Here is a 26,088-nt window from a genome sequence, read left to right as displayed (position 1 = left end):
TTACATTGATTAACCTCTAAACCTCCAGGTTTATTTTGGACGATCTCACTGAATCAAACTGAGTGATCCTACTGTGACTTGAGTTTGCTGCCAGCATCTCTGTACTTTCACTGGAGTGAGCCTGAGTGAACCCCTGTGACTTTTAATGACCCGTGCACTCACATCCCAAATTGTAAATTCAATTAAGATATTTTAAATATTCTGATGTTTGGCGATCACACACTTATTGGGGTCTGTATGCGCGTGTGCATGCGTTTTCTTGAATTAAAAAGACGCAGATCACCTCCTATTGTTCCTTCCCCTTCATATTTGTGCAGTTATTGACAATATGTAAATTTGTTTGACAGTTTTGAACAAGTGAAATTTCTTCTCCTCTTCAACATGGTATTTAAAAAATGATTTATTCACATTTTCTTGGTCAAAGATTAAAAACATCTGAATGCAACAACATCAGTTAAACTGCGTGTGACGAAGCAGTGGTTGCTACTGGCAACTGATAATTCAATTGAAACCAACGGCTGGTGGCAGATTGGTGAGCTTCTTTCCTTCACAAAAATGATGTGATATCTTAAAAAAAAAAAAAAAAAAGATTTTCCTTGAAGTAACTGCAAATCCTGATGACGACACTGTGGCCGTGAGCCTTGAGGAGTTTTGTTGTGAAACACAACAGTTGCAGTGGCCAATTGGAAAGTCGTCCACAAACTTTTCAGATTTCAGTTCTGATCTCTGTGAGTGCAACAATGGCCATACATCTATCTTACTCATGTCCCTTCTGGGGAACTGCATCAGAATTATGGCTGCCACGCTTCTAATCCTCCAGTCATTTCAGAGCATCTTAAGAAATGCGAAAAAAAGGCAGAACTGCTTTTATCCAACAGTGTTACGACTCTGTTGTATCCCGCAAGGTGTCACGAAGCACTGACATACAGTCAGTCCCACTCAAGTCAATCATATGAAACTCTGCACTTCAAAGCTTGCTCACTGGCTGTAGGTGTGTTAAACAGTGCACTCAGATGCTTGTAATGAAAGCTGGCACCACTTCTGAGTGTGAGAGCCCTGCTGTCAGCACTACCAGCCTTCAGATATCACCAGAAGTCACCAGCTCATCCCCCTCTCTCCTCGCAGAATCAAACCTACAGGAACAACTCAATCTCCTGGAACATTTTTTCAAACTCGGCTATGATTACAGTAATCAGGGCCTCAGCTACCACAGAGCAAAATGATCTCCTCAACATTAATTACGTGCTGCTCATGCTATTTTTAGACATTTCAAGGCATTTCTTTCTGTTTTGTGTTGTCCATACCTGTGTCGGCTAATCACTAGTTTTTCCACTGTGGGAAAACTAATTGTTGTAGCCTCATTAAGAATAGAAGAAATTACTGAACACACCTACGAGCCCCAGAAGTCATAGAGCTCCGAATCCTATCCCATAAATATACTATACGGGCCAGATGGAGACACACAAAAACCCAGTCATGATGCAAATAAGACATAAAAGCTAAACGGACCATAAAGAAATCTAAAATGACCGAACAGAGATGCTAAATGACTGGTAATCTTGCAAATGTGACCCAACTGGATTTAAAAAGAACCACAAATAAAATACAAAATGACCCCAGGAAGACAGAAAATTGTTACAAAGATATGCTAATGTTCAAGATGACTGCCATCAAGTCAAAATAGTGGGAAAAAAATAGAATTGCAAAACAGAAAAGATGACACAATTCTATCGTAAAGTACCCGCAATAGGAGTTAGAGGAAAAACTGCCAAAACACGACGAGACACACAGCAAGCATTAAAGAAATATTAACTGCCACAAATGTAAAACCGCCCAAATAAAACTACACAAAATGTGACACCAAGCAACCACTAATCAATCTAACAAGAGACCAAAATGATGCAGAGTAATGTACAACTGGAAACACAATGCAAAAAAAAAAAAACTTGACTCTGTTTGGTTTAACAATGTTCAATCTCCTAGATTTTGTGTATAATGGCACTACTTATATATACTGTATATAGCATTCTCCTGTAGACAAGGGATTTGAAGTGTAGGGGGATGAGCCCATCCTCACACCAGACTGTGCTGTCTAAATGAAATAATCAACAATATTAGGGTGTATTTATTTGATTTCTTCTCAGAAATTTAAAGAAAAAAAAAAATTTGTTGGAAAAAGCCTTCCTCGTGACCCGAGATTTTCCCAGCTGCTTCCAATGTAGTAGGTAGGTAGGTAGGTAGGTAGGTGGGTGGGTAGGTGGGTGGGTGGGTGGGTGGGTGGGTGGGTGGGTAGGTAGGTAGGTAGGTAGGTAGGTAGGTAGGTAGGTAGGTAGGTAGGTAGGTAGGTAGATAGGTAGGTAGGTACTGTAGGTAGGTAGGTGGGTGGGTTGGTGGGTCAATCGGTTGATAGATAGATAGATAGATAGATAGATAGATAGATAGATAGATAGATAGATAGATAGATAGATAGATAGATAGATAGATAGATAGATAGATAGATAGATAGATAGATAGATAGATAGATAGATAATTTAGCAGCATAGACAGCAGAAATGAATGCAATGGACATACAAACAAACACGATTTAGTGATAAAACTTAGCAATAGTTACTGTGAAAAAATAGCAATACTCACTGTATAATATCAACCAAAATAATATACTAATATATCATAAATAAATAATTACAGAATATTAATATTAAATAATGTAATACCTTATTCTCAGTCTGGAGAATCCTGTGTGAATAACTTCAAATGGCAGTTTACAATATATAAATATGGATTATAGTAGACTGACGTCACTGCAAGCGCCTCCTCTTTATTCAGTAATGTTGCATCAGAACATCCGGGATACGTCATCAGTCCTCACCGGCACCGTGTGTCTGCTGCTAACTGTACATGAACCAAACACTCTGTAGTGGTTTTCTCCTTCTTTAACTTGCCATGTCTGAGCAGGCTGTCGTGGAGAAAATGAGCGAGTTGCAAGTGGACGGAGGAAAGAAGGTAATGTCTCAGTCTGTCCATTCAGTGCTTGTTACCCAGCTAGCACCGAGCTTAGCCTGCAGTGAGGCTCATGCTGTCAGTTAGCCGCCGGTGCTAAGGTGCTAAAGTTTCGGCTCGTTTTTTTGAGAACCCCCTACCAGTTTCATTAAATTGGCAGTTTGGTGTAATGATAAAAAGGTTTGATGTCTTTGCAGGGGAAATAGAGTGTAGATGACTCTATCAAAGCCACTTTGGCTGTTTTGGTAACGTTTTCTCGGACGGGCAGAAAGTGCTCTCAGCGAAACTTCCTTCAAAACTATTGTTTAATTTGGTTTTGTGACTACTCTTGAATAGACCAAAGTCAAATCAACATTTGGGGGCACCGTTTTAGTTATTTGGGATGCTGTTTAAATCGAAACGCACCTGGTGCACAAATCAGATCTTTCTCATTTAAAACTTAAATAGTAAATACTGCATTGCCACCAGTGTCTTAACACTGATCGAGGGTGTGTGGCAGCTTTGACTTGTGATGAGTGATATTACACCATTTTAAGATTACCACATGTACATGAGCACCTTTTCACAGCAACCACTTCTCAGTGAAGATACTGAATATCTATTGTACCTGTTTTCTATTTGAAGTTTTTTTTCATTTACTTCTCAAACAGGGTGGACCTGAAGGTGGTAAAGATGGGGGAAAGAAGAAGGCTAAAAATGCCACTGGGGACTCTGGTGGCAAGGCTGAAGTAAGAAAGTTTGTCAACACTATTTATAGTAATTGTAATTTCCTGTTCACACAAAGATAAATCATTGTGCATGTCTGTTCAATGTCATATCTGGCCATTCTTTGCTCACATGCCACCACGCAGGTAACCTCTGGCTTCATGGAAGTTGAGCATCATATACTAATATAAGATTTTTCATTCTAGAAAGAAAATGCACAAATTTAACACTCAAAAAAAGTGAAATTGGATAGTTTCCACAGTGTTTCATTTGGTTAGGAAATGTTTTAGCAATCCCAAAAACAACATGAAGTTTTGACTTTATCTGCATCTTCAGCCTCTATCCTAGATTAATAACATTCTACAAAGTTGAAAATGAAGCCGGTAAAATATATTTAATCATTTTATCTCAGCTAACACTTCACTTCACATCTTCAGTCAACTTTGTTCATCAGAAAATGGTTTTGATAATATATGTAATATAAACACCTACAGCATTTTTTGTTGCCCTCTATTTATTTCACAACTTGTCTGTTTCTCTCAGCTGACGCCGCCACCTCAGTACATTGACGAGCGCCTTAGTCTTTACACAAAGCTGAAAGCTGAGCATGATGCTTTGATGGCAGAGAGGGCTGCAAAGGACAGCAAACCCATCAAGGTGACTTTGCCTGATGGCAAAGTGGTGGAGGCTGAGTCCTGGAAGACCACTCCGTACCAGGTGGCCAGTGGAATCAGGTCAGTGCAGGGATCCTGGTTCGTTTCAGTGTTGTACCTTGCTCTCATGTTAAACTTAAAAGGAGCAAACAGCAACATTTCAATTTCAAATGAATCTCTATCATGTTTGTAATCATGCTTCTCATTTCAAACCGCTTCACAACTCCCACATTATGGAAATGGGGATTAGATATGACGCCCGCCAACCTTTGGCTGTTCACTGAGGAAAATACTTTGATTTGAAACAAGTCATTAGTTTGGAGATGGGAAGAAACCATCCTTAGGTTTTGTGTAAGAATGTTACTGTACACAGGAAGTGCCAAGAGTGTGATGAGATGAAATGATGAGAACTGCTGGGCACATCAACAGACTGCACAGTGGAAGTAGCTCCATAACCGTCATTACAACAGCGAGACGTTTCCATTGCTCCGTATGACTGAAAAGCCTAATTGTGTTTTGCTTTATTAAGATAACGCACTGAGCACATTAATGTTGCACATCAACCCATTTTTGCATTCTTTAATTGTGAAGGCAAGCAGAGATGCCTGAGGGTTTTCGTTCCATGGTGACTTAACAGAGAGAACTTTATTCCAAGCAGTGTCCTGTACTCAGCATTATGTTCGCCAACCAACACACAACCTGCAAAACCTGTCCAACTACCTCTGCTTTAAAATGAGTCATCCTTATTTCACCTAGTTGGTTTATTTGGCATAAATTAATATATAATCTGTTACTGTTGAAGTAGTAGTGTTTCTCTTGTGATAGTTTTTTTAAACATAGATAATTCATTAGTCTCATTTCTATCAATAATATTTCAAGAATGCTAAATAACATCCTTTGGATGTCTGTGAGGGAGTTTATGAACAGCAGGTCTGAATGCACTATAAATAAAATCTAATTTCATATATATGTGCACCTGTACATTGTTCTGATGTGGTATATTTCATGTTTTACGGCGCAGTCAAGGCCTGGCCGACAACACGGTGATTGCCAAAGTAAACAACGGCGTGTGGGACCTGGACAGACCTCTGGAGGACGACTGCAAACTCCAGTTGCTCAAGTTTGACGATGAGGAAGCTCAAGCTGTAAGTTCACATCATTGCTCGTGTCGCGTTGGAAGGTGTTTTTGTTTTTCTCTGCACTTCAGATCAGTACTTCGTCATCGTAAATTCATCTGACTGCAGCACTGAAACTACTCAACTTTTCTTTTCCCGCTATAGCATGGAGCTGTTTACAGTGTTTCATTCACTGCATCAGAGTACAATTGTAAAGCTTTAGTTGTTTTCTTTGGTTTGTTTAGTTTTTCTTACAGATCAAAATGTCATCTATATATCATATCTAAAAAACAAAACATTTCTTCACATTTTGAAGATTTTAGATGCGCTTTATTGATGCACAACTCTTTAACGTGTCAAGAAATATTGATGTGTTTATCTAATGGGCTAACCTGGGTGTGCAAGGTTAATATGATCAATAAGGAGTATGCAGTCAATAATAAACTTCAAAGCATTGCGGTTTACCAAGTGATAAGCCACAGAAAGATAAAGGGGTGAGTGAGAATATGGAAATGATGGTGGGAATCAAGGTGTCTCTTAAAAAGCAGCATCCCCCGGCGCATCTTATGTTAAGTACTTGATATTTATTGGAAATAAATGTTACTGAGTATTTATAGTAAGTCACAAACATTTAAATAAGCAATGTTATGCTGTTGTTCATTGGCTATAGATTGTGTTGCATAATTTATCCTTTATTGAGCAAAATCTCCTGCACTCTGACCAATGGGAGTGACGTCACACATTTAAAGATGTTATCGATGTACCCGTTTAGGTGTACTGGCACTCCAGTGCCCACATCCTGGGTGAAGCCATGGAGAGGGTGTATGGAGGCTGCCTGTGCTACGGCCCCCCCATTGAGAACGGCTTCTACTACGATATGTTCCTGGACAACAATGAGTGAGTCACACGAGCCTTTGGTTTGGAGTTGTCGGTGAAATTAATGCTGCGATTCAGTACTCTGCATTACGCTTTACAGTTTACTGGCCCTGCTTCTCTCCGACGTCAACAGCTGACACAAAGCAACAAAGCATTTATTCTCACGACTCTCATGGTGCCTGGGGTTTTGTTGTTTTTTTGTTGTTGTTTTTTTGGTCGTGGATTTCAAACAACGGCTCTCTGCATCTGCCCACAGGGTCCAAATCTTAAAAGCAAATCGATTCAAATCACAGAACACGAGGTTGCTTGAGTGAAGCTTTGACAGTGTGTCGAGACAACCCTCAGAAATTTCTAACACTTTTTCCCTCGTAAACAACTTTGTTGCTTGACCTTTCCTGATGCCGGATGCATTTCGGCCTGTTTGAGGCTGCAGGAGAGCTTGAAGAGTGCTGTCTAATTAATTCTGTAACCTCTTCTAATGAAGTCATTTTATGCTAATGGGATTCTTGAAGGTGTTTTTTTTTTTTTTTTTCCATACAAGGATATTTTGACATTGCCTAAGCCCTAAAGCCAAGGATTTTAAAGTATTTGCCCATTCTTGGCCGAGGTTGTCAGTTTCTGGGAGACAAAGAATTGCATCAGTGGACTAAAGGTCTATTCGCATATCTGGTCACATCCGTGGTGCCCTTTTGGAAACTGCGGCACATCACATTTAGCAGTGGAGACATTTCGCATAGTAATGCCAATTCTTTATTTATTTTTTGTGAAAAGGCTATTGTTGGGATTTTCAGTTTCTTTTTCATATTTCGGACAGAGGTGTATCCAGCAATGACTTCCCCGGCCTGGAGACCTTGTGCAAGAAAATCATCAAGGAGAAGCAGCCGTTCGAGAGGCTCGAGATAAAGAAGGAGACTCTGTTGGAAATGTTCAAGGTAGTTCAAGCAGCTCACGCGTATGCATGTCTTTCAAAAACTAATCGAAACAAGCTGATTATCACCTCTCATCCTTTATTTAGTACAACAAGTTCAAATGCCGCATTCTGAATGAGAAAGTCACCACTCCAACCACCACTGTTTACAGGTGAGGTCCACAACTGATCCATGTTCATAATATAGTGTTTCTACTCGTGTACTTGATGCCACTGAAAAGTGTGGTCTTTCTAGCCAAAGCTAAATACACTTTCTGTGAAATGGTTCTGTTACACAAAACTACATGAGAATTAGAAAAGAATGATCAGTTGTCAATATCTGGTCACATATTGTAGTCAAAGAAGGCTTTGACCTGGGTTTTGTTCTCTGGTGATGCTCTGACAAGTCTCAGTTCTACAGCTGTCTTCAGTTCCTGTTTCTGTCCATTGTGCGACGCGAAGATGCTGAGTCTTCTGTCAATGTTCACATATTTATGGACTGTCTGTAAATATTGTGTATTTCAGGTGTGGTCCCCTGATTGATTTGTGTCGGGGGCCCCATGTGAGACACACTGGAAAAATCAAGGCCCTCAAGGTCCACAAGGTTAGTCCTGTCTGTGTTATACAGTATAAAATAAACTCTGTGTGCGTGTGCGTGCGTGCGTGCGTGCGTGCGTGCGTAGATTTGTTTTGTTTAGCCAGGTAGCTTCTTACGTCGTGTTCTCTGTGCCCTGAATGTCGGGTAGCAGGAACATTTGTCCTCATTTTCTGGAGCAGAGTTACCATATGCTCCATCCTCCTGGGATTTGTCGGAGCGTAAAAGACTGATGAAGCTAACGTGGTTTTCTTGTGGTGTGCTAGAATTCGTCCACTTACTGGGAGGGGAAGGCAGACATGGAAACCCTCCAGAGGATCTACGGAATCTCCTTTCCTGACACCAAAATGCTCAAAGAATGGGAGAAGTTTCAGGAGGAGGCCAAAAACCGGGATCACCGCAAACTGGGCCGGGTACGTAAAAAAGAAAAACAAAGAAAGAAAAAAAAGCTGAGTTAGCTGAAGTTGTTCTCGGGGCATGTCGCACAGGCTGGTTGCTGAGGGTATGTTGGTACTAATGTGCAGGCAAAACAAATGTGAAATTCAGGTAAATTTGTTTATTTTAGTTCAATTAAAAGAGCTAAAATTGGATTTGATGTCTCACTGCTTTATGGTGTGTTTTTATCCTGTACTATCAAGGAAGAAAAGCATCTTGCCCACTAGAGATTAAGACAAGTGCCTTCTAGTTAGAGGCTTCATTCACTTTTAGGTAACCAAATGTCCTCCCAATAATAGTGAATTGATAATTGTGAATTTTCATGGAAGCATTTTAACGATCAGGTTTACAAAAATACAAATTTTGTTCACCTCAGTGGAAGAAAGTAACGGCAGCCTTCATATCATGAATCTTTCACCTTTTTACCTATTTTGGCTTAAGATGACAATAATTTAAATGTGCGTCATACAGTACGTGACAGATTTTTTACAGTCTGTTATAACAAAGTATTAATGTTTCTGGGTGTGTATTGTAGCTATTTGTTCTTTATGGTAACACGAAGATCGAGTTGTGCAGGAGAGTTAGCACACGGATCAACTCTTGTTTGCTGCTTTCATAATATTTCAAACTGAAACTGGTCTGACTTGAGAGCAGGACCGTTTATAAAAAGAAAAAAAAGAAAAAAAAAGGCTGACATTAACGAGTCTGCATGTTTTTCTCAAACAGGAGCAGGACCTGTTTTTCTTCCACGACCTGAGTCCAGGGAGCTGCTTCTTCCTGCCTAAGGGCTCCTTCATCTACAACACCCTGATTGAGTTCATCAGAGTAAGTCAGTGATGAGAAGGATTGGGCTCTGAGCTTTCAGAAGAAAAGAAAACGAATTGGCAAATATTTGGATATAGACTTGTACATTGATAATATAGTTTTGTTTATGAACAAGAAAGAAAATATTGTTTTAATGTAGATTCACTTCAAGCTTTATGTCCTTTAACGCAGAAACGTAGGAAATATTTGGGCTTTATTTCAATGTCAAGGCTTTGGGTAACGGTCATAATCAATGAGAAAATACCTGCAAACCTTTGCCGAAACAAGAAAGTTGAATATTATTGAAAAGTTATTTCGATTGAGCTGATATCGGCTAATTATGGACAAAGACGGGGACATCACAGGACAAACATAGAGATGGACAATCACATTAAATCTCAACAGCAATTTAGAACCTCCAATAACCTCATAGTCGAGGAAACCTGGAGATCCTGAAGAGAACCCACCCAAACACAGAAAGAACTTGCAAACGCCACACAGAAAGGCCCCAACTGGAGTTATACTGGGGACGTCTGAGTTTCAGGCATGAACGTCAACCACTACACCAGCGCAGTGAACTGAAAAGTTTCTTTTCAAAATGTTAATTGTGATAATTATGGCCTTTGGTTAATAAAAATGTCCCATTGTATGAACTAATATAATTTGTAAAGCATTCCAATTATATTATTAAGTTTTACTTCTTAGGTTTCAGATACAAAAGTTTCCCAGATTGAAATATTCTAGGAACATGATTGTTTCCAATGTGTTTTAGTTTATTAAGATGCATCTGTATACACCAATATATCCAATATATCACTTCTTCATAGCTTATTTTTCTCCCAAATCATAAATGACTCTCCCAATCTAACATGTGCTTCCTGAAAAAAAAAAAAGCAACACTCTTTGCTCGACAAATAATGGACAAAAGATTGCTCACTGCAGCTTTGAACACAAACTTATTCATGAGTCCTAAAGGAGCTTATTGTTGAAGAACACTTAAACTAAAACAGGTGAAAACAGATGATTGATTACGGCAAATAAAAGCTTTGTTGTACCTGATTTGCCGCACAGAGCCACAAAAATCAATATTTTAAAGCTGCTCTTTCTTTTCCTTCACTCACAGCAGTCATAATGAAAAACCCATTGCAAACAATTCTACTTTAATGTGGCGAAACAGATTTGTGACCAAGCAGATTTTGAGTAATGACATTTGTTTATTCACAAAAGAAGAGAAAAGGCCTGTTTTTGCAAACAGACACCTTCAAATTATTTGCAGTGTGTATGTGAGTCATGATTCAAAATAAATCACATTATATTTATTTCTCTTATCTTGTTCAGGTTTCGGTTTAAATGGAAAAATTGATGCCAAACAAAACGGAGCAATGCACGGTGCATTAAAGCACAATAATAATGACTTCTCATTTTGTTGTTTTCCTGAAATCTGTCACTCTGCACACACAGACTGGGATGCCAGCATGCCGCAATATAAACATCCTCGGTGGTAGTTAGCTTTTTAAATCCTAGCTTTCGCAGAGTTGTTTACCATTTTATACTTGCATACATTGCTTATCAGCGAGTCCCCAGGCGCCGACTGAAACCGCCTGTTTGTAGCTGAATTATAAAGCGGAGTCACTTTGAAAAGTCACTTTTTCTGTGTTTCGTGTCCTTGTCGTTCCTTTGACAGAGTGAGTACAGGAAGCGGGGCTTCCAGGAGGTGGTGACGCCCAACATCTACAACAGCAAACTGTGGCAGACTTCAGGACACTGGCAGCACTACAGCGAGAACATGTTCTCCTTCGAGGCCGAGAAGGAGACCTTCGCCCTCAAGCCAATGAACTGCCCCGGACACTGGTCAGACTTCTTCTTCCGTCACATGTTTTCCCGCTTGTGAGCCAAAGAGAATGAGCCTGAAATATTGCGGCAGACATGAACAAAGTGTTGATTTTCCTTTGGAGTTTGTCTGTAATCACAGGAAGGACTAAAGAACACTGGGCTGTTTGTTCTTTTAGACCATTAACTGTTTTACTGTGACATTGGAGCGCCTGTCACAAGACAAGATATTTAACTTGGCTCTAATGTTTAGTGAAAAGTGTAACGCTGTCACTCAATAACTGTGCTTTACTCCGTAAGGCTTCGTGAATCGGCTTCCTCCTTCACTGTTCCAGTAGTTTGTCAGCCAGTTCAGCTCAACTTGTAATGGACCAATTCTCCTGCCATGTTTTCAGTCGTTGAGTGACCCAGTTCAATTTACTGCTGAATGCTGCAATGCAGTGTGAAGAGGCAGACTGCAGCTCTTTGTATTCACATCTTTTATCTGCCTTTTACTGTTCCAATTTTCCTGCTCTCCTCTCAGGCAGCTCCTCCGTAGATCACGCCGGAATTGAAATTGAGCTTGCAAACACATTTTATCAAAGTGTTGAATATCGGTGAAATCAAATATTAAAGTCAGGCTTTTTACAGCTACACTAAAACGGGAGAGTTATTTATAGGTACTGAGATAGTTCGAAATTCAAGTTAGCTCGTCTAATTTAGTGTTTTGGTTTATTTTGTACTTTTATTTATTTCATTTTTTTTACTTGTTCTTGGCATCAGTCTGATGTTTGATCATCGACCTCGCTCCTGGAGAGAGCTTCCCCTTCGGTTGGCCGACTTTGGCGTCCTGCACAGGAACGAGCTTTCAGGAGCTCTGACCGGTCTGACCCGCGTGCGTCGCTTCCAGCAGGACGACGCCCACATCTTCTGCTCCATGGAACAGGTGAGGCCTACTGAGGCTGTGGAGTCACATACATTATTTCTTCCAAACAAGCTGCCTGCTGTTGTGTAGATTTGTTGTTCGTGTGGAGTGAAAGACCAAGAACATGGCGTTAGAGGTGACACCTTTTTTAATTCTGCTGCTCCAATAAATGATCACGTAGACTTTCAGGTGAACCTCAGGACGTGAATTGCTTTTTGAGTGTTTCTTTATTTCACTACTTTTTGACCTGTTGATTAGTTGTGTGTTTTTTAAAACGCCAGAGATCTAACTGATGGAACCGAAAATTTCATGTGATGTTCCCATATTTTAACATTACATGGCAATTTCTTTTTTAACATGCTGAAAGTCAACTTGATCTTTGTGGGAAAACCAGACATTGCTCTTTCAATTATTTTAATATCTATAAGAACTAAATAGAACAGTTGTTGAATTGTTTTTTGTAGCCAGTTTCTACTCAAATGCTAAATAGGGCTTTGAAGTTCAACTCAAACTGAACGTTTAGTTTTCAAAAAGCTGAGATGAGAAGAAATAATGATGAAAAATTAGTAAGTGAAGGTCAAAAACTTATTTTTTTTATTCAAATACACATCTTAAATGAAGGCCAAAAAAACATTACAAGTACAGAAATGTAATAGGCCAAACAGTTACAGGCCTATATAACAGGAACCATCTGCCTCTATAGTGTGACTTTCAATATGTGAGAGATGCCAGCTCCTGTCTACCTTTTATTTCTAAAATACATTTGATGATGCACTTTGTTCAGTCTGCTTGGTGATGTAACTTTAATCACTGTGAGAGGGAAATAGATTTTATTCCCCCGTGATGATGTATCCCCCACACAGCTGCCTCGAAAGTGAAGAGTGTACGATCGGTGGGAGGTTTGAACAGGTTCTGGAATCAGTTACTGAACTGAGGTTTTTCCAGTTTTGTTCAGATAAATCACTCATGTAGCTGTATTTTTGGAACATTTCATTCATAATCCAAGCTCATTTAAAGCGGAAAAGAGGATCAGTTGTAATTGTAGGGCTGCACTTTCAACTCGCAACTTTTTAAGGGGGAAATAAAAAACTATTGTCTTTTCGATGGACAGATAGAAGCACCTCTCTGTCATTGCTGTTTCAGCTGCAGAATAAAAACAAAGTGGAAATATACCATCACCCTGGGTAAAATGAAAATAAATACAAATACACTTTATAGAATTCACTAAAGTAACAAATAAGAAACGTTAACACTTAAAACCAATTCCTGCAATAAACCAAGTATTGTCAGGTATTTTCCTGTCAAAGTCTTGAATGTCCTTCACAGCTTGTTCAGAGTTGGTAATCTGCCGCGCGTCACCAAGGTTTATCGTCAAATGAGATTTTCTCCCATCTTTTGATTTCCTCGTGTAATTTGATTACTTTGTAATTCTGGCACAAACTAAGATGAAAGCAGTCATTACACCGGAAACGTTACCGCGGCGATGTCCAGATGGACGGCACAAATTTTGTTACATTTTTATTATCAACAACAGATTGAGGAAGAGATCAAGGGATGCCTGGACTTCCTGAGGACTGTGTACGACGTGTTCGGCTTCTCGTTCAAACTCAACCTTTCCACGAGGCCAGACAAGTTCCTGGGAGACCCGGAGATCTGGGACCAAGCCGAGAAGGTAATCAGAAAGCCTCCTGTTTCTCTCAGGCTGTATATTAGAAAATACTAGCGCCACTCGCATAAAGCCTCGCTGGAGAATAAAGATGCTGATGTATGATATTATCAGCAAGGAAAATCCAGCGCCACTCCACACACCCGCTGAATGGAAGAGTGAGATTTGCCGACCCAGAGAACATTTATATTTTAATGAGTTTTGTTTTTTTTCTGTTGGAGGTGCCATCAATTCTGAAGAAGAAGAAAATGCTTGTTCTTCTCTAGAGAATCCATCAACACATCTTTGCTGTCACCCCGTGCCTTTTCTGTCAAATCAGACCCCGTCTCTGAAGACCAGCTCCATATTTTACACCAGCGGTTCAGTTCTCATTTGCCTGACTTGTGTTTAAAGCAACCATGAACAAATAATCACGAGAGGGAGCGGCCCGCGCCGAGCGGTAATGAGGCTTTATTGCTCGGGGCTTTCAACATTAGATGAGACGCGGCAACGTGGGACAACTGGAAGTCTAAGACAATGATAAAGGTGCCACATGCATGCTGCATTGAATCATCAGTCGCACCGGAGCACAGAGGGGCGTACAGGTTGTGCATTACTGCGACAGTCGTTACCTGTCAGGCGCAGGGTGGATCAAAAGGTGTTTGTTGACAGTCAGAAAGCATGTGTCGGATTGTGAGACAACAGTTTTCCTTTTGATCTGATCATAGAGGTTCCGTTGCTTCGCCAGTTAAAATATTAAACCTGCTACCAGACTGGATTCCAGCCACTAAGCTGTTTGCTTTGTGTGCCGCTGGAAACTCTCATCTCGCAGGATAAGCTGATGCTTTTTGTGCTTTGCTGTCTCCACTTCATTGATTTTTATCATATTGATTGTCCTTTTTTTGTGGTGGTGTTGGCATAAGGTTTGTCATTTTAATCTACTGCAGGCTGCTTGGTGTTAAAATCTCCCGGAGATTTCAAAAGCAACGGAAATACTTGATTCTTTATCTTTTCCCTCACTCGCTGTAAATCGTAGATTTTGGGATTTCAACTCGTTCAATTTCACAAAGAACAGCCTTCACATTCACAGTGTGCACAATTCATTTTATTGAACACAGTGCTCCTGGTCGATCTGAAATGTTTATAAACCTGAATGCTTAAGACGGTAAAAGTTAGATTTTGGTTGTGTAAGCAGACGTCTTTATCTTGAAGTCAAGAAACAAACATTTCTGCCATTTCCAAATATTCTTTAACTGATGTCTCCACCTATCCTTTCAATAACAACTGGAAGCCTTTCATTGAAGCACTCCGTCAGTTTCTTGAACTGTTGATGATCAGTTATTGGTATTGCACCACCCACAACCCTCCAAACACCGCCACATGAAGTTTACCATATACCATCTTCTTACTGTCGAACCATGCCGTGGATTACTTGGAGCCTTGTCCTACAGAAAGATCATAGTAATCTTAGAAGAAGCAGCCTTCACCCCATTACACAGATTAAAGAAAGTTTTTTTTTAAAATGGCATAAGTTTTTTAGTAATTTTTTCCCCTATTAGGTGATTTTACCTTCTTTATCCAGGATTCCTCCTCAACCCCGTCAGGGTCAGGTGTAGGATTGTACACCTTAGTGATCCATCCGGTCCATCAGGAGTCTCAACATTTCAGCTAATATAAGCAAGTCTAAGGAAAAACCTGGACCCTCATGAAGATGCATCTCTGAGTCTCGAACACCTTGTAGTTATGAACACTAAGTATGTTCCAGTTTTAGGATATGGTGGAGGAAAATAATGTCCCTCCTTTAGTTTTCTGAAATCTTTAACAGCGTCTTTACTTTTTCCCTCCTCAACAGGTTTTCCTTACATTTGACATTTATTTGCAAACAATAAGTCTAACAGCACACCTCAGCATCCTTGCCGTTTTAATGGCGCTGCATTCCCGAGAGGCTTTTTACTATTTTTTTTTGTTTTCTGAGTCAGTTAAATATTTCTTTTGCCCACTGTCTCTGCAGAAAACAGGTTGCCCAATGCCATATCGGTCCAGATATATAAGCTATACAAGTAAATACAACAATTTCCCCAGTGCAACTTTGCTGGCTTTTTAGACGTTCCTCCTTACATGCATATTTATATACAGTCTAGTTCCACCCCCTCCTGCCATCGCTATGTCCCCTTCACCGCAATCCAAATCACTTAAGAAGGAGCATTAAAAGACTTTTAAGTGGCTTTAAACAACAACAAAAAACATCCAGACACTGTCGTGGTTCAGTGCACACCCATTGTTTTAGCACATCCGCAGCTCCCCACCAGCATGTTCCTCTTGTGATGCAAAACCAACTTTTTCAGACTTATTTTAGGAAAAGAAAACATTCTACATTCACACCAAAACAATAATTATGCACACCATAATAGAGGGTGTTGATCGCCTTAGACCAAACCCTTCCTCATTACACACACACACACACACACACACACACACACACACACACACACACACACACACACACACACACACACACACAACACCTGGTGAGCTAATGCAGCTTGTAGTTGCAGGAAGATCTGCATGAAAATGATATGTTCAAAATGGAAGCTTGCCTAATAATTGTGCTCTCAGTGTATACGTGAATAGTGAGGGAGTGAGTATAGGATATAATGACGGAAAAGGCTGTTGACTTCTTAAACTGGAAAAAGAAAGGGTAAAACAGTTCTTATGGGTGTTAAAGAGGGAGTCTCCATCTCTCCTCCTGTTAAACACCGTCTATATTCTGTCCTGAGTGCTTCAGTTTCACACCATAGTGCCGCTGTTGGGAGTTATTTTTAATGTGTTATGTCATTATCAGTCAACCCAGTGATCATAGTGACTACTTAAATATTAAACACTTTGCAGTGAGCTGATAGGATGCTGCAAACCGCGCTTGGGAGAGATTAAATGTGCTCTTTCAGTGGCTGGTAATGGCAAAAAAGACATTGTGACAAATGCAATTGGTCACAAATAAATTAGGGATAATAGTCATTTGAAGAGAAGAGTTGTTTTTCTTGACCGTGCGGGGAGACATTCTCTCTTTGAAAAAAGAAGTCGAGTGAAATCAGCTAATGGTGATTCAGGTTTGCATGCACAAGGGTAGAGCATTAAGGGCAGTGAAAAAGTTTCTTGTAAACCTGGCGCAGCGACTGCAACTGAACTTCCTGCATGTTTGTCTCACCTCATTAATCCCACAAGCAACCGTAAAATATTATTGAGACGTTTAGCGTTTTCTCAGGTCAGTGATTGCTTCCAGATGAAGAAAATGTCGGGCCGCTTTGCTTAACGCTGCAGTTTACCTACATATTAGCTGGCTATCGACGTGGCCACAAAGCTGTAATTGTTTGTTTTTACAGCAACTGGAGAACAGCTTGAATGACTTTGGAGAGAAATGGGTTCTCAATCCGGGCGACGGAGCGTTCTACGGACCCAAGGTGAGCCACGCTTTGCAGTAATGATGTCGTTAAACTGAAACATCGGGAGCGCCGCTGCTGATCACACGTGCCCTTTATCAATGTGCGCAGATTGACATTCAAATCAAGGATGCCATTGGTCGATACCATCAGTGTGCCACGATACAGCTGGATTTCCAGCTCCCGATCCGGTTCAATCTGTCCTTCGTAAGGTAATCCCTCTACTTTTTGGTGTAGATTAAGAGTTGCATTTGGCTTTCATCTGCGTAAGACTTGATGTGTTTTACACATTTTTGTCTTTCTTCATAAACTTGAAAAGAAAGACAAAACTATGCACGACAAACTTACTGATTAAACCCCAGACCTGAACTTTTTTTTTGGGGGGGGGGGGTTACAAATACATACATTTAAACAAAGAAAAAGAAAGTAGCATTTTTCTTAAAAAAAAAACAAAAAAACTGCAAAAATGTGCAATGACTGAGTCGTTCTGCCCCTATGAATATGAACCTTAAATCCTTTCACAATCGACAGAATGTCAAATGTTACTCGTCATGATCAATATTCATAATGAATTGAAACGGAGAAACAAGAAGAAAACATTTGGAACTTGATGACTTTTTAAACTTTGTAAAGCACGAAGACAAAATAGCTCAATAGTCATTCCTACTGTGGACCGTTTTGTCCATTGTGGATTTTTCCACCAATTCATCCTTCTTATGTTTTCATATATGAATTGTTTTTGTAGCCATGACGGCGACGACAAGAAGAGACCAGTGATTATCCACAGAGCCATCCTGGGATCGGTGGAGAGGATGATGGCTATTCTGACCGAAAACTACGGCGGAAAATGGTTTGTAAACAATCTGGCAGAGAAGTTTAGCACAACTTTTCAGTTTGAATTTGTTTATGACGTTTATAAAGATGTCAATATTTACTTTTTTATAGAGGAATGCAAACACTGCCTCTGTGAAGCTGTAAATATTTACACAGGTTTCTGTCAGACTGGCTGGCTTTTGGTCTGCTCAGCTAAATGCTAATGTGCCCCGTCCTCTTTCAGGCCGCTGTGGCTGTCTCCTCGTCAAGTGATGGTCGTACCTGTGGGACCAACCTGTGACGACTACGCTCAGAAAGTAAGCACTGACCTCGGCTTTACATCAGGACCAAACTCTTCTCTTTCATCCTGGATGATTGTTCCACGCTACAGGCCTGCGCACTTTCATCGTGACGATCACGACCTTCACTCTCCCGAGCATTTGTTACGTTGCCGTGGTTGTTACTGTAATGAACCAAAGCCTGCACATTTCTGCTCATTCCTATTTGGGCTTTTATATCTACTGCATGATTTTGCTATGGTTTAATTTTAACAGGCTCTATTCTCAAAAACCCAAAAAATAAATCACTGAGCCCACGACCTCCACATTATTCCTACTGTCGCTCTCTGGTGCCCCTTCCCATACTTTGAAAACGTCTATAAGGCACTGAAAAGCAGTTTCTGGAACATTGGAGCTTAGTGGAAGACTCGTTCAAGATAAATTGCTGAAGCAAGCCAGTCACATTGTTAAAATTGGGACAAAAGACTCGAGTAGTCAGACAAGCTGTAATCAAGCTCAGTTTAGCTGGAAGATACCACTTTATCCAGAGCAGCTTCAAGTTGCACAAAGCGCAGCTGCTCAAGTGGCTCAGAATTTAATCGGGAGGTTTGGTTTTACTGTGCAGATGCTTTTAGGTTCCGATTGTCTTTGTTTTCCCTTCCAAACACATCAGAGGTCCAGTATTGTGTCTTTACATCAGATTTGTTGCCCCCGTTGTGCTCGTTTTTAGTGAATAACAAGCTGTGACAACAAGTGCAATACAAGGCCGGAGAAACACTTTGTGTAGTAAAACTGGACATTTCTAAAGATGTTTATGATCGACACGGTGGTGTAGTGGTTAGTACTCCAGGTTTGTGAGCCTTTCTGTGTGAAGTTTGTATGTTCTTCGTTGTGTATGTAGGGAAACTCCATCTTCTGTTTACGGTGGGTTGATGTAATTAGGTAATTTCATACACAGAAGATTTTAAAGTCCTGATTTTCACACGACTGTTGGCGTGAACTCTGTTTTCCTAAACTGTTGGTTTACATGGTTGCAGTTGTCGGATGTCATCCTATCTGAACTGAAAATGTGTTTTAACAGTAGAAGTGACTTGTTAAATCTGTCTGCCAGAGACTGACCTGTTATGACTGCGTTCTGTTTCCTCTGGTTAACCCGACAGGTCAAACAGGACTTCTACAGCAGCGGCTCCATGGCTGACGTGGATCTCGACCCCGGCTGCACCCTGAACAAGAAGATCAGAAACGCACAGTTGGCGCAGTACAACTTCATCCTGGGTCAGCCCCTGCACTTTTCTTTTTCACTCCTATCTTTTTCTTTCTCTCGCTGTCAATCCACATATTGATTTATTTATTTTTTCTGCCTTTGTCTTCTTTTGCATGTTTGCCTGTTGGGGAAAAAAAAAGTGGTGGGAGAAAAGGAGAAGACGAGCAACACCGTGAACGTACGCACACGGGACAACAAGGTCCACGGCGAGCGCAGCGTGGAGGAGTGCATCGAGCGTCTGAAGCAGCTCAAGGCCTCAAAGAGCCGCAACGCAGAGGAGGAATTCTGAGTTTTGTCTCTAACCGTACCTTCAGTCTCTCCTAAGGGCTGTCTGCTTAAAATCTGCTTGATGTGGGGGGGAACGATGCTTTTACATGTTGCTACTGAGGTTTTTCTTTGCAACAATCATGTGGGTTTTTTTTCCTGGTGTCTTCCATTTCCTCTTTATAAAACTGTTGTTATCAAATGAAATGGTTACTGTTCTCCATGGGATGAAGGAGTATTGTCTACGCACCTTCTGCAGGTAACTGATGAGTCTGTGATGCAATGAGATCTTTCACCAGCTCTTCAGACAAATAAACAACACGGTTTCCTCACAAACTCTCCCAAACATGATCAAAACAAAGTGGGAGGGATTCAGCCGTTTGTATCAATCTCTATTTGTTTCTTCAGGGAATTGTACATGCGTTACAATTTTGATAATTAAACAGTCTATTCTTGATGTGTCTTTGCGCTTTTCTCGTTTAAATCACATAATGTGACATGTTTTTCCCCCTTTTGTTCCTGCTCTTCATACATCCAACTGTTATTTAGGAAACCACAACATCCTTGAAGCCGCTCAAAGTTTGAATTTCTCAGTTATTTCTATGCTCATATTGACTCAGAAGGTACAAGTTTATTTTTATAGTATATAATTAGGGCCAGATATAAAAAGTGTAAAATATGAACTTTACAAGCAGCATTTTCCATCGTCACTGTTTGATTTTGGTCAGAAATCAACTTTTTTTTTCTGTGTACTGGGATATACCAGTCAGTATATCATGAGTAAAAAGATCATAATGGCAATGAAACAAAGTGAAAAACTCATTGATAAAAATATCATTCTTTGCTATGTTATCAAAATCAGTGCAGTAGCAACCAAATCAGCTCTTAAGTCAGAACTCGAGTTACAAATGAAAGCTCCTGCATGTTCTGCTCAAAATTGAAAATATAACATGGATTGGTGCTGGAGTCTTATTTCCCTCTGCAGAGAGGCGCAATTAAAGAGAAGAGTGTGAACGATGCATCTGAGTGATTCGAGTGGATCTTTATTCTCCCTCCTCCTCATGTGCATCATCACTTAGGAACAAACCCTGCTGGGTAAATGCCTGAAGCTCCTCGTTATTACATGCTCACTGAACTCGGAGACCATTTTCTGCGACTGTCTGCGCCATTACGCAACGTATCGGGGAAAGACTCTGAACTGCATGAAGCCAGTCTTGCATTATGTTACTGAAAAAGCTAATAAACTCAGCTTATTTATGCTTTATGGAGACTATTTCAGTTTAAACTAGTTCATTGAAACACACAGAGATCACACACTGTACAAAGACTCTTAGATTAGACTGATATTAATTTTAGATACGTAGTTTACATGGGGGGGAGTCGTCATCCCACACTTTGAGAAACTGAGTTAACCTCAAGCATTGTGTTGCTGGACTGTGGGGGAACCTAGAGGAGAAAACCCACGGGGAGAACTTGCAAACTCCTCACACAGAGCCTCTCTAGCCTGGACTCAAAATAAAATAGTGCATATCTATATGTTGCCCCAAGATGCATTAATTATCTCACTATGTTTTGTATCCCTATAAATACAGAGCAATAGATTAATATTTATCATTCATAAATGAAGGAAACCAAGAAAAGGAGAGTAATTGAGAATCTAATACAAAAAAAAAAAAGCTTTATGATTGTAATTTGAATTTAATTTCATATGAATGACATGGATGTTCTCGTAAACGAATGGCAGCATACAGTGGTGCACATTCGTCTGCTGATTGCAGTCTTTGTGTCTTATTTCCTGTTGGGTCCACTAGTGGGCGCTGTATCTCTGTGCATCCACTCACCCAGCTGCAGCAGACAGTAAACAGCGAGTGCTGTGTTGCTGGTGTGTTCCTGCAGTTTAACAGCTGGGAGAAGTGTCCCAGCTCAGATCTCAGCCAGAGGAATCCACCACAAACGAGGTAAAATACAATAAACTCCTTTGGTAAACTGTCTCCATTTATTTTCTCCTTCGGTTTCAGTATTTATGAAGTACTTAACAGATTTTTAGGTTTGGAGGCACCTTTCCTTCTTCCCGGTATGGGAGGATGGCAGCAGGAAGTGCTTCCTGTTTCGTTTGGGAATGACTGATTTCAATCACGCCAACGACTCCCATTAATTTATACTGTCAGTGGTGACGAAGGAAAGGCTCTGGGGTGGGAGAAAGAGAGAGAGAAGACTGTTTCATACCTGAGGGAGAGGCAGCAAGCACCAAACTCTGAGCGCGGGCCAATAAAAACATTGGTTCTGGCTGCGCCACCAGTTGCAAGTAATTAAAATATGTGAGAAGCCGTCAGTTATTTTGGCCAGCGTCAACTTTTCAACACCAGATGAAATGTTGACAGGTTGGGTTTCTTGTGTAGCTCTATATTTTATACTGACACTGAGGTCTGTAGCATTAAAGAACCGCAAACATTTTATTTTTGCAAATGTCAGTTTGAGTTGTAGCAGGAGAAAAAAAAACCTGAAATAAAACACAAATGTGCTCATTTTGATGCACATAAAAACTTGGGACAAGAGACACTGAAATGAAACAGGTTGTAATATGGATCAAGAAGGTCTGAGCGTGGCACAGAGATGTAGTGGTTTGCACTTTCACCTCACAGCGGGAAAGTCTCCAGTTTGAGGCCAGGCTTGGGGGACTGTCTGTTATCAAGATTGCATGTTCTCCCCGTAGGTGTGTGACAATAACCAGGCAATAATAAACATTATTGGACAATGATATTAAGACATTAATAAAAATATTTTAACACACTATTGGCTAGCCATTCCATAATTTCCTAATTTAATTCAAAATTGCATAAATTATTAGTTTATTGGCAGATATTACATTATTTGTTGCTACATACTTAGTGGGGGGTTTTCTGCAGTTCCAAAATCTGCATTTGAGGTTAATTGGTGGCCCGGAAATTGCTCATAGTTGGATAGAATTGTATAGAATGGTGTGAAGGATGGATGGAAGGAGCCATCACTTCCTGAAAGACTGCATGGGCTAAATAAAAATCTTCATCTTCTATAAAACAGTGGTTCTCAAGCTTTTCACAGTGCGTACCACCTGAGAAAATATCTTCGCTCATTAGCTGGGGAGAGTTCACAATTCATTCTAAGTTTTGTTTGGCTATTTATATATTCTGTCTAATACATTGCTTTTTACTATATATTTATGACTTGCCCCCATGTACCACTTGAAAGAGCAGTTAGAGAATCGCTGGTATAGAAAATATCCTGAATTAAATATGTAGAGATGTTGGAGAGATGGAAAACAAAATCTCTTGCTGGACAGTAACGGTCTACAGATCATCAGGCAGATCTTCTTTTCTGTTAAAATAGTTACTATCATTAATCAATGAGGTTCAATCGTGTGGAAAAAAGAAGCTCCAGGAAGAGGATCCCAGACTGTTGAGCAACTAAACTTCTACATCAAGTATAAATGGGAGAATTAGAGTTAGAAAGCCCTGATCCGTGTCTGAGTGACTGTGTTTCTACCGTCTGTGAAACACTTTCTGTGAGGAAATTGTCTCCATTTTCACAGAAACGACTGATTTTGACCTCAAATCAGGGACAGCCTGTAAGATTGATTTGATAGTTTTCAGCTTATTTGTCTTCCTGCAAAAAAAACACACTTGCAGTTTGTCCTCCATAAAAAGTTTGTCAAAAGTCCATAGAAAAAAGGAATTGTTCCAAACACAGAGATGGAGACACGCCAACTCGATCTTGTGTGAAGTTTCACGTTTTAGACAGAGCAGACCATCAGAACAACAGCCAAATGGTGAAGAATCTGTGTTGGTCTGAAGACAAATATATGTTATACATGGCCACAAGGGGGAAGAGCTGAACCAGGGTCTGGTAGGGAGGGGGGTGGACGTGAAGTGAGGCTAATGTCAGTGGAGTGTGGGAGAGAAAAACATTTTGATAAGGGGTTAATGAAAAAGTCAATGGAGTAGGAAAGTGTCAACAGACAGAGCGAGACAGCCAGAAAACTCTGGGGACTGGACTCGGCTGCCGACTCTCAGGCCGACTGTGACTCCTCGATGGATCCTTCCTGAACGCACCGCCGAGGAAGACCTGACCACCAAGGGTCACAGTGCTTCACTGAACTGAGTAAACTTTACTTTCACGTGCATTTTAAGGGATCAATTCACACGCTAAAGGGTCCTGATGCAGCTGCGGTCATGACATGGAAACCTCACAATTCCATTCTCTCTTTTTTTTAATGTCAAAGAAACATTCGAGCATTTCCATGCTTTCATGGCGTTGGCAAGGTTTTAAATGAATATACTGACAATGTGACACCACAAGTGTTTTTTTTTTTTTATCATGAAGGCAGGAAACAGGGAGAGAGGGTCACTGAGTGGAATAAACCTGCCAACTAGGGTCTGTTAAGGTCAAATGTTAATTAATTATGCCATGTGTGCGAAAACCTTAGTGTGAAAGCAACAAGCCAACATTTTGGAGAAGTTCAATGATTTCTTTAGAGCTTCTTAAGATCTCTTGAATCAAGAAGTACTTGGAAGATACGAATGCCGTGAAGCTCACATACTGTTTGCAGGTTGGAACTTGGAAAGGTACCTGTTGTGAAACTCTCATTTCTGAGTTTGGAGTGTCCACACGACTGGAAAAAAGACGGCAAACACTGCAGATAAATGATAATATTGTGAACAAAATACAGATGAAATGATGCTTGTCAAATCAATAGTGACCACAGAGATCATTCTACACCTCTACAACAAGCACTATTGTACTTTAGCGAGAAAACAATGTATGTTAGAATCATAGTCTATTTTCACAAGCCTCCACAGGAGGTTAGGAAATTATGGAATAAGATCATTTAGGAATACTATTTTGTATCGAGATGCACAAATGTGGCTTGTCAGGAATCATCAGTTTTTTTTCCCCACTTTCCCAATAGAAATGTCCACATTTTCCAGTGTTTTGGTGGATTTTTCCTACTCGGAAGTCAAAGCTTTACTCATCTATATACACACTACAATGTTTCTTTGTTGTTTTTTACTGAGCTGCTCATTAGAATTGAACCACTTTTTTTTTTTTCTAAAGTCATTATTCTACACTAAGCTATTATACTACAAGCATTATGGCTCCTGATCCAATTATTGTTTTTTAAGATGTGTAGTGGGAGTAATGAGACAGTCTCATTAGATTATTAACTCCAAGGATTCTGAGTTTTGTTTTCAAGTGCGATGTACTCATTCTATAGCATGTAGAGATGTTTCACAAGTTTCAACAATTTGTACATATACCTCTGTTTCTCTGTTTCATGTGCACATAAAGTCAAACTAATCTGGTCAAGTCAAAGCAAGCAAAGCTTACCTCATCAACACACCAATACAAACAAAAAATAAACTTATATTAATAATTTTGCATCACAGAACTAGAGGTCTTATTAAGTTTATTCCAAAAGTGTCTATTAAACTGTGCCGGGACTCCTAGTCCCACATGACTTTTGAGCTCTGCCTTAATATGTTGTTGTTCGTGTTTATTTTCCTCAATCACCATGGCAACTAGCAGCAGTCACTGCAATTGTCGGCATGATGTATGTAAAAAGTTTTTTTTCCTCATTTATATATATTTTATTTGACCAGCAAGAGTTACATTTAAAAGCCGGAAAATCATCTCTAGTGACACACTCGTGTTCAGAACTCCTCTCCGCCCTTTCATCCTCCACCGGTGTGGATTCTGGGTCAAAGAAGCGCATACTTGAATGTTCCTGGAGCAACTCCTACCACCCATGGTTCTCACTCACTCACACACACACACACACACACACACACACACACACACACACACACACACACACACACACACACACACACACACACACACACACACACACACACACACACACACACACACACACACACACACACACACACACACACACACACACACACACACACCCCTTTTCATAAACGCAGCACAACCCAGAATTATGGTCAGCCGCTCATGAAGTTAGTTTTGCTTTGGGAAAACCAAGCTGCCAGCTTTAATATCACAACGTTACCAAATCATATGCTTCTAATTGGGAACTGTTTGATCACACTTTCTGGCAGCTGGAGCTCCAGCACGTGACTTCAGTGCGGCTTTTTTTTATTCTCATATCAAAAGTATGACCTCTGCTTTTGACCCAGCGAACATTAAGGAAACCACTTCACGCTGAGGAGAGGCCCTCGCCACCAGTCACACCCTGTATGCAGCCATGAGCAATAATTCACTGACAATATCTGTGATGTGATGTGAAGTGAGCATCGGTAAACACGAGGCGGCTGCATGGCATTCTGAGGAGCACCACTGAGGTCAGGAATATGCTACTACTGCAGCGTAGTGAGAAGAGGTTCAAACACAAAACTACAGAGAATAAACCCATTTGTGGCAGCAGTTAAGTTCCTTTAGAGTTTGTGCGGCCAAACGTTTCTACTGTTTATCCATTTCTGGTAAATCCAACCTCATTTCCAGATGACACGCTGTATGAAAGGAGCCAATCTTTCAATTCAGGGTATTACAAACAACAA

The 26,088-nt window shown here is 40.3% G+C and overlaps 1 protein-coding gene across 1 annotated transcript; it reads left to right on the top strand.

Annotated features, from left to right (window-relative positions):
• The first annotated feature begins 2,838 nt into the window (after nt 1-2,838).
• On the top strand, nt 2,839-19,982 carry tars1 (threonyl-tRNA synthetase 1). Its single transcript, XM_080466608.1, has 19 exons — nt 2,839-3,003; nt 3,651-3,728; nt 4,249-4,439; nt 5,380-5,503; nt 6,246-6,370; nt 7,164-7,281; nt 7,365-7,429; nt 7,782-7,860; nt 8,118-8,264; nt 9,013-9,111; nt 10,775-10,941; nt 11,683-11,845; nt 13,359-13,496; nt 16,850-16,927; nt 17,018-17,118; nt 17,652-17,756; nt 17,964-18,036; nt 19,158-19,272; nt 19,402-19,982. Exons 1-19 carry the CDS (start codon nt 2,944-2,946, stop codon nt 19,548-19,550), a joined length of 2,175 nt encoding a protein of 724 aa, XP_080322734.1. The 5' UTR covers nt 2,839-2,943; the 3' UTR covers nt 19,551-19,982.
• Nucleotides 19,983-26,088: the final 6,106 nt, after the last annotated feature.

This window comes from Lipophrys pholis, assembly GCF_963383615.2.
Source record: "Lipophrys pholis genome assembly, chromosome: 7".
NCBI lineage: Eukaryota > Metazoa > Chordata > Actinopteri > Blenniiformes > Blenniidae > Lipophrys > Lipophrys pholis.
Note: the sequence above shows the minus strand (reverse complement) of the source record. Positions and strands in the feature narration are given on the sequence as shown.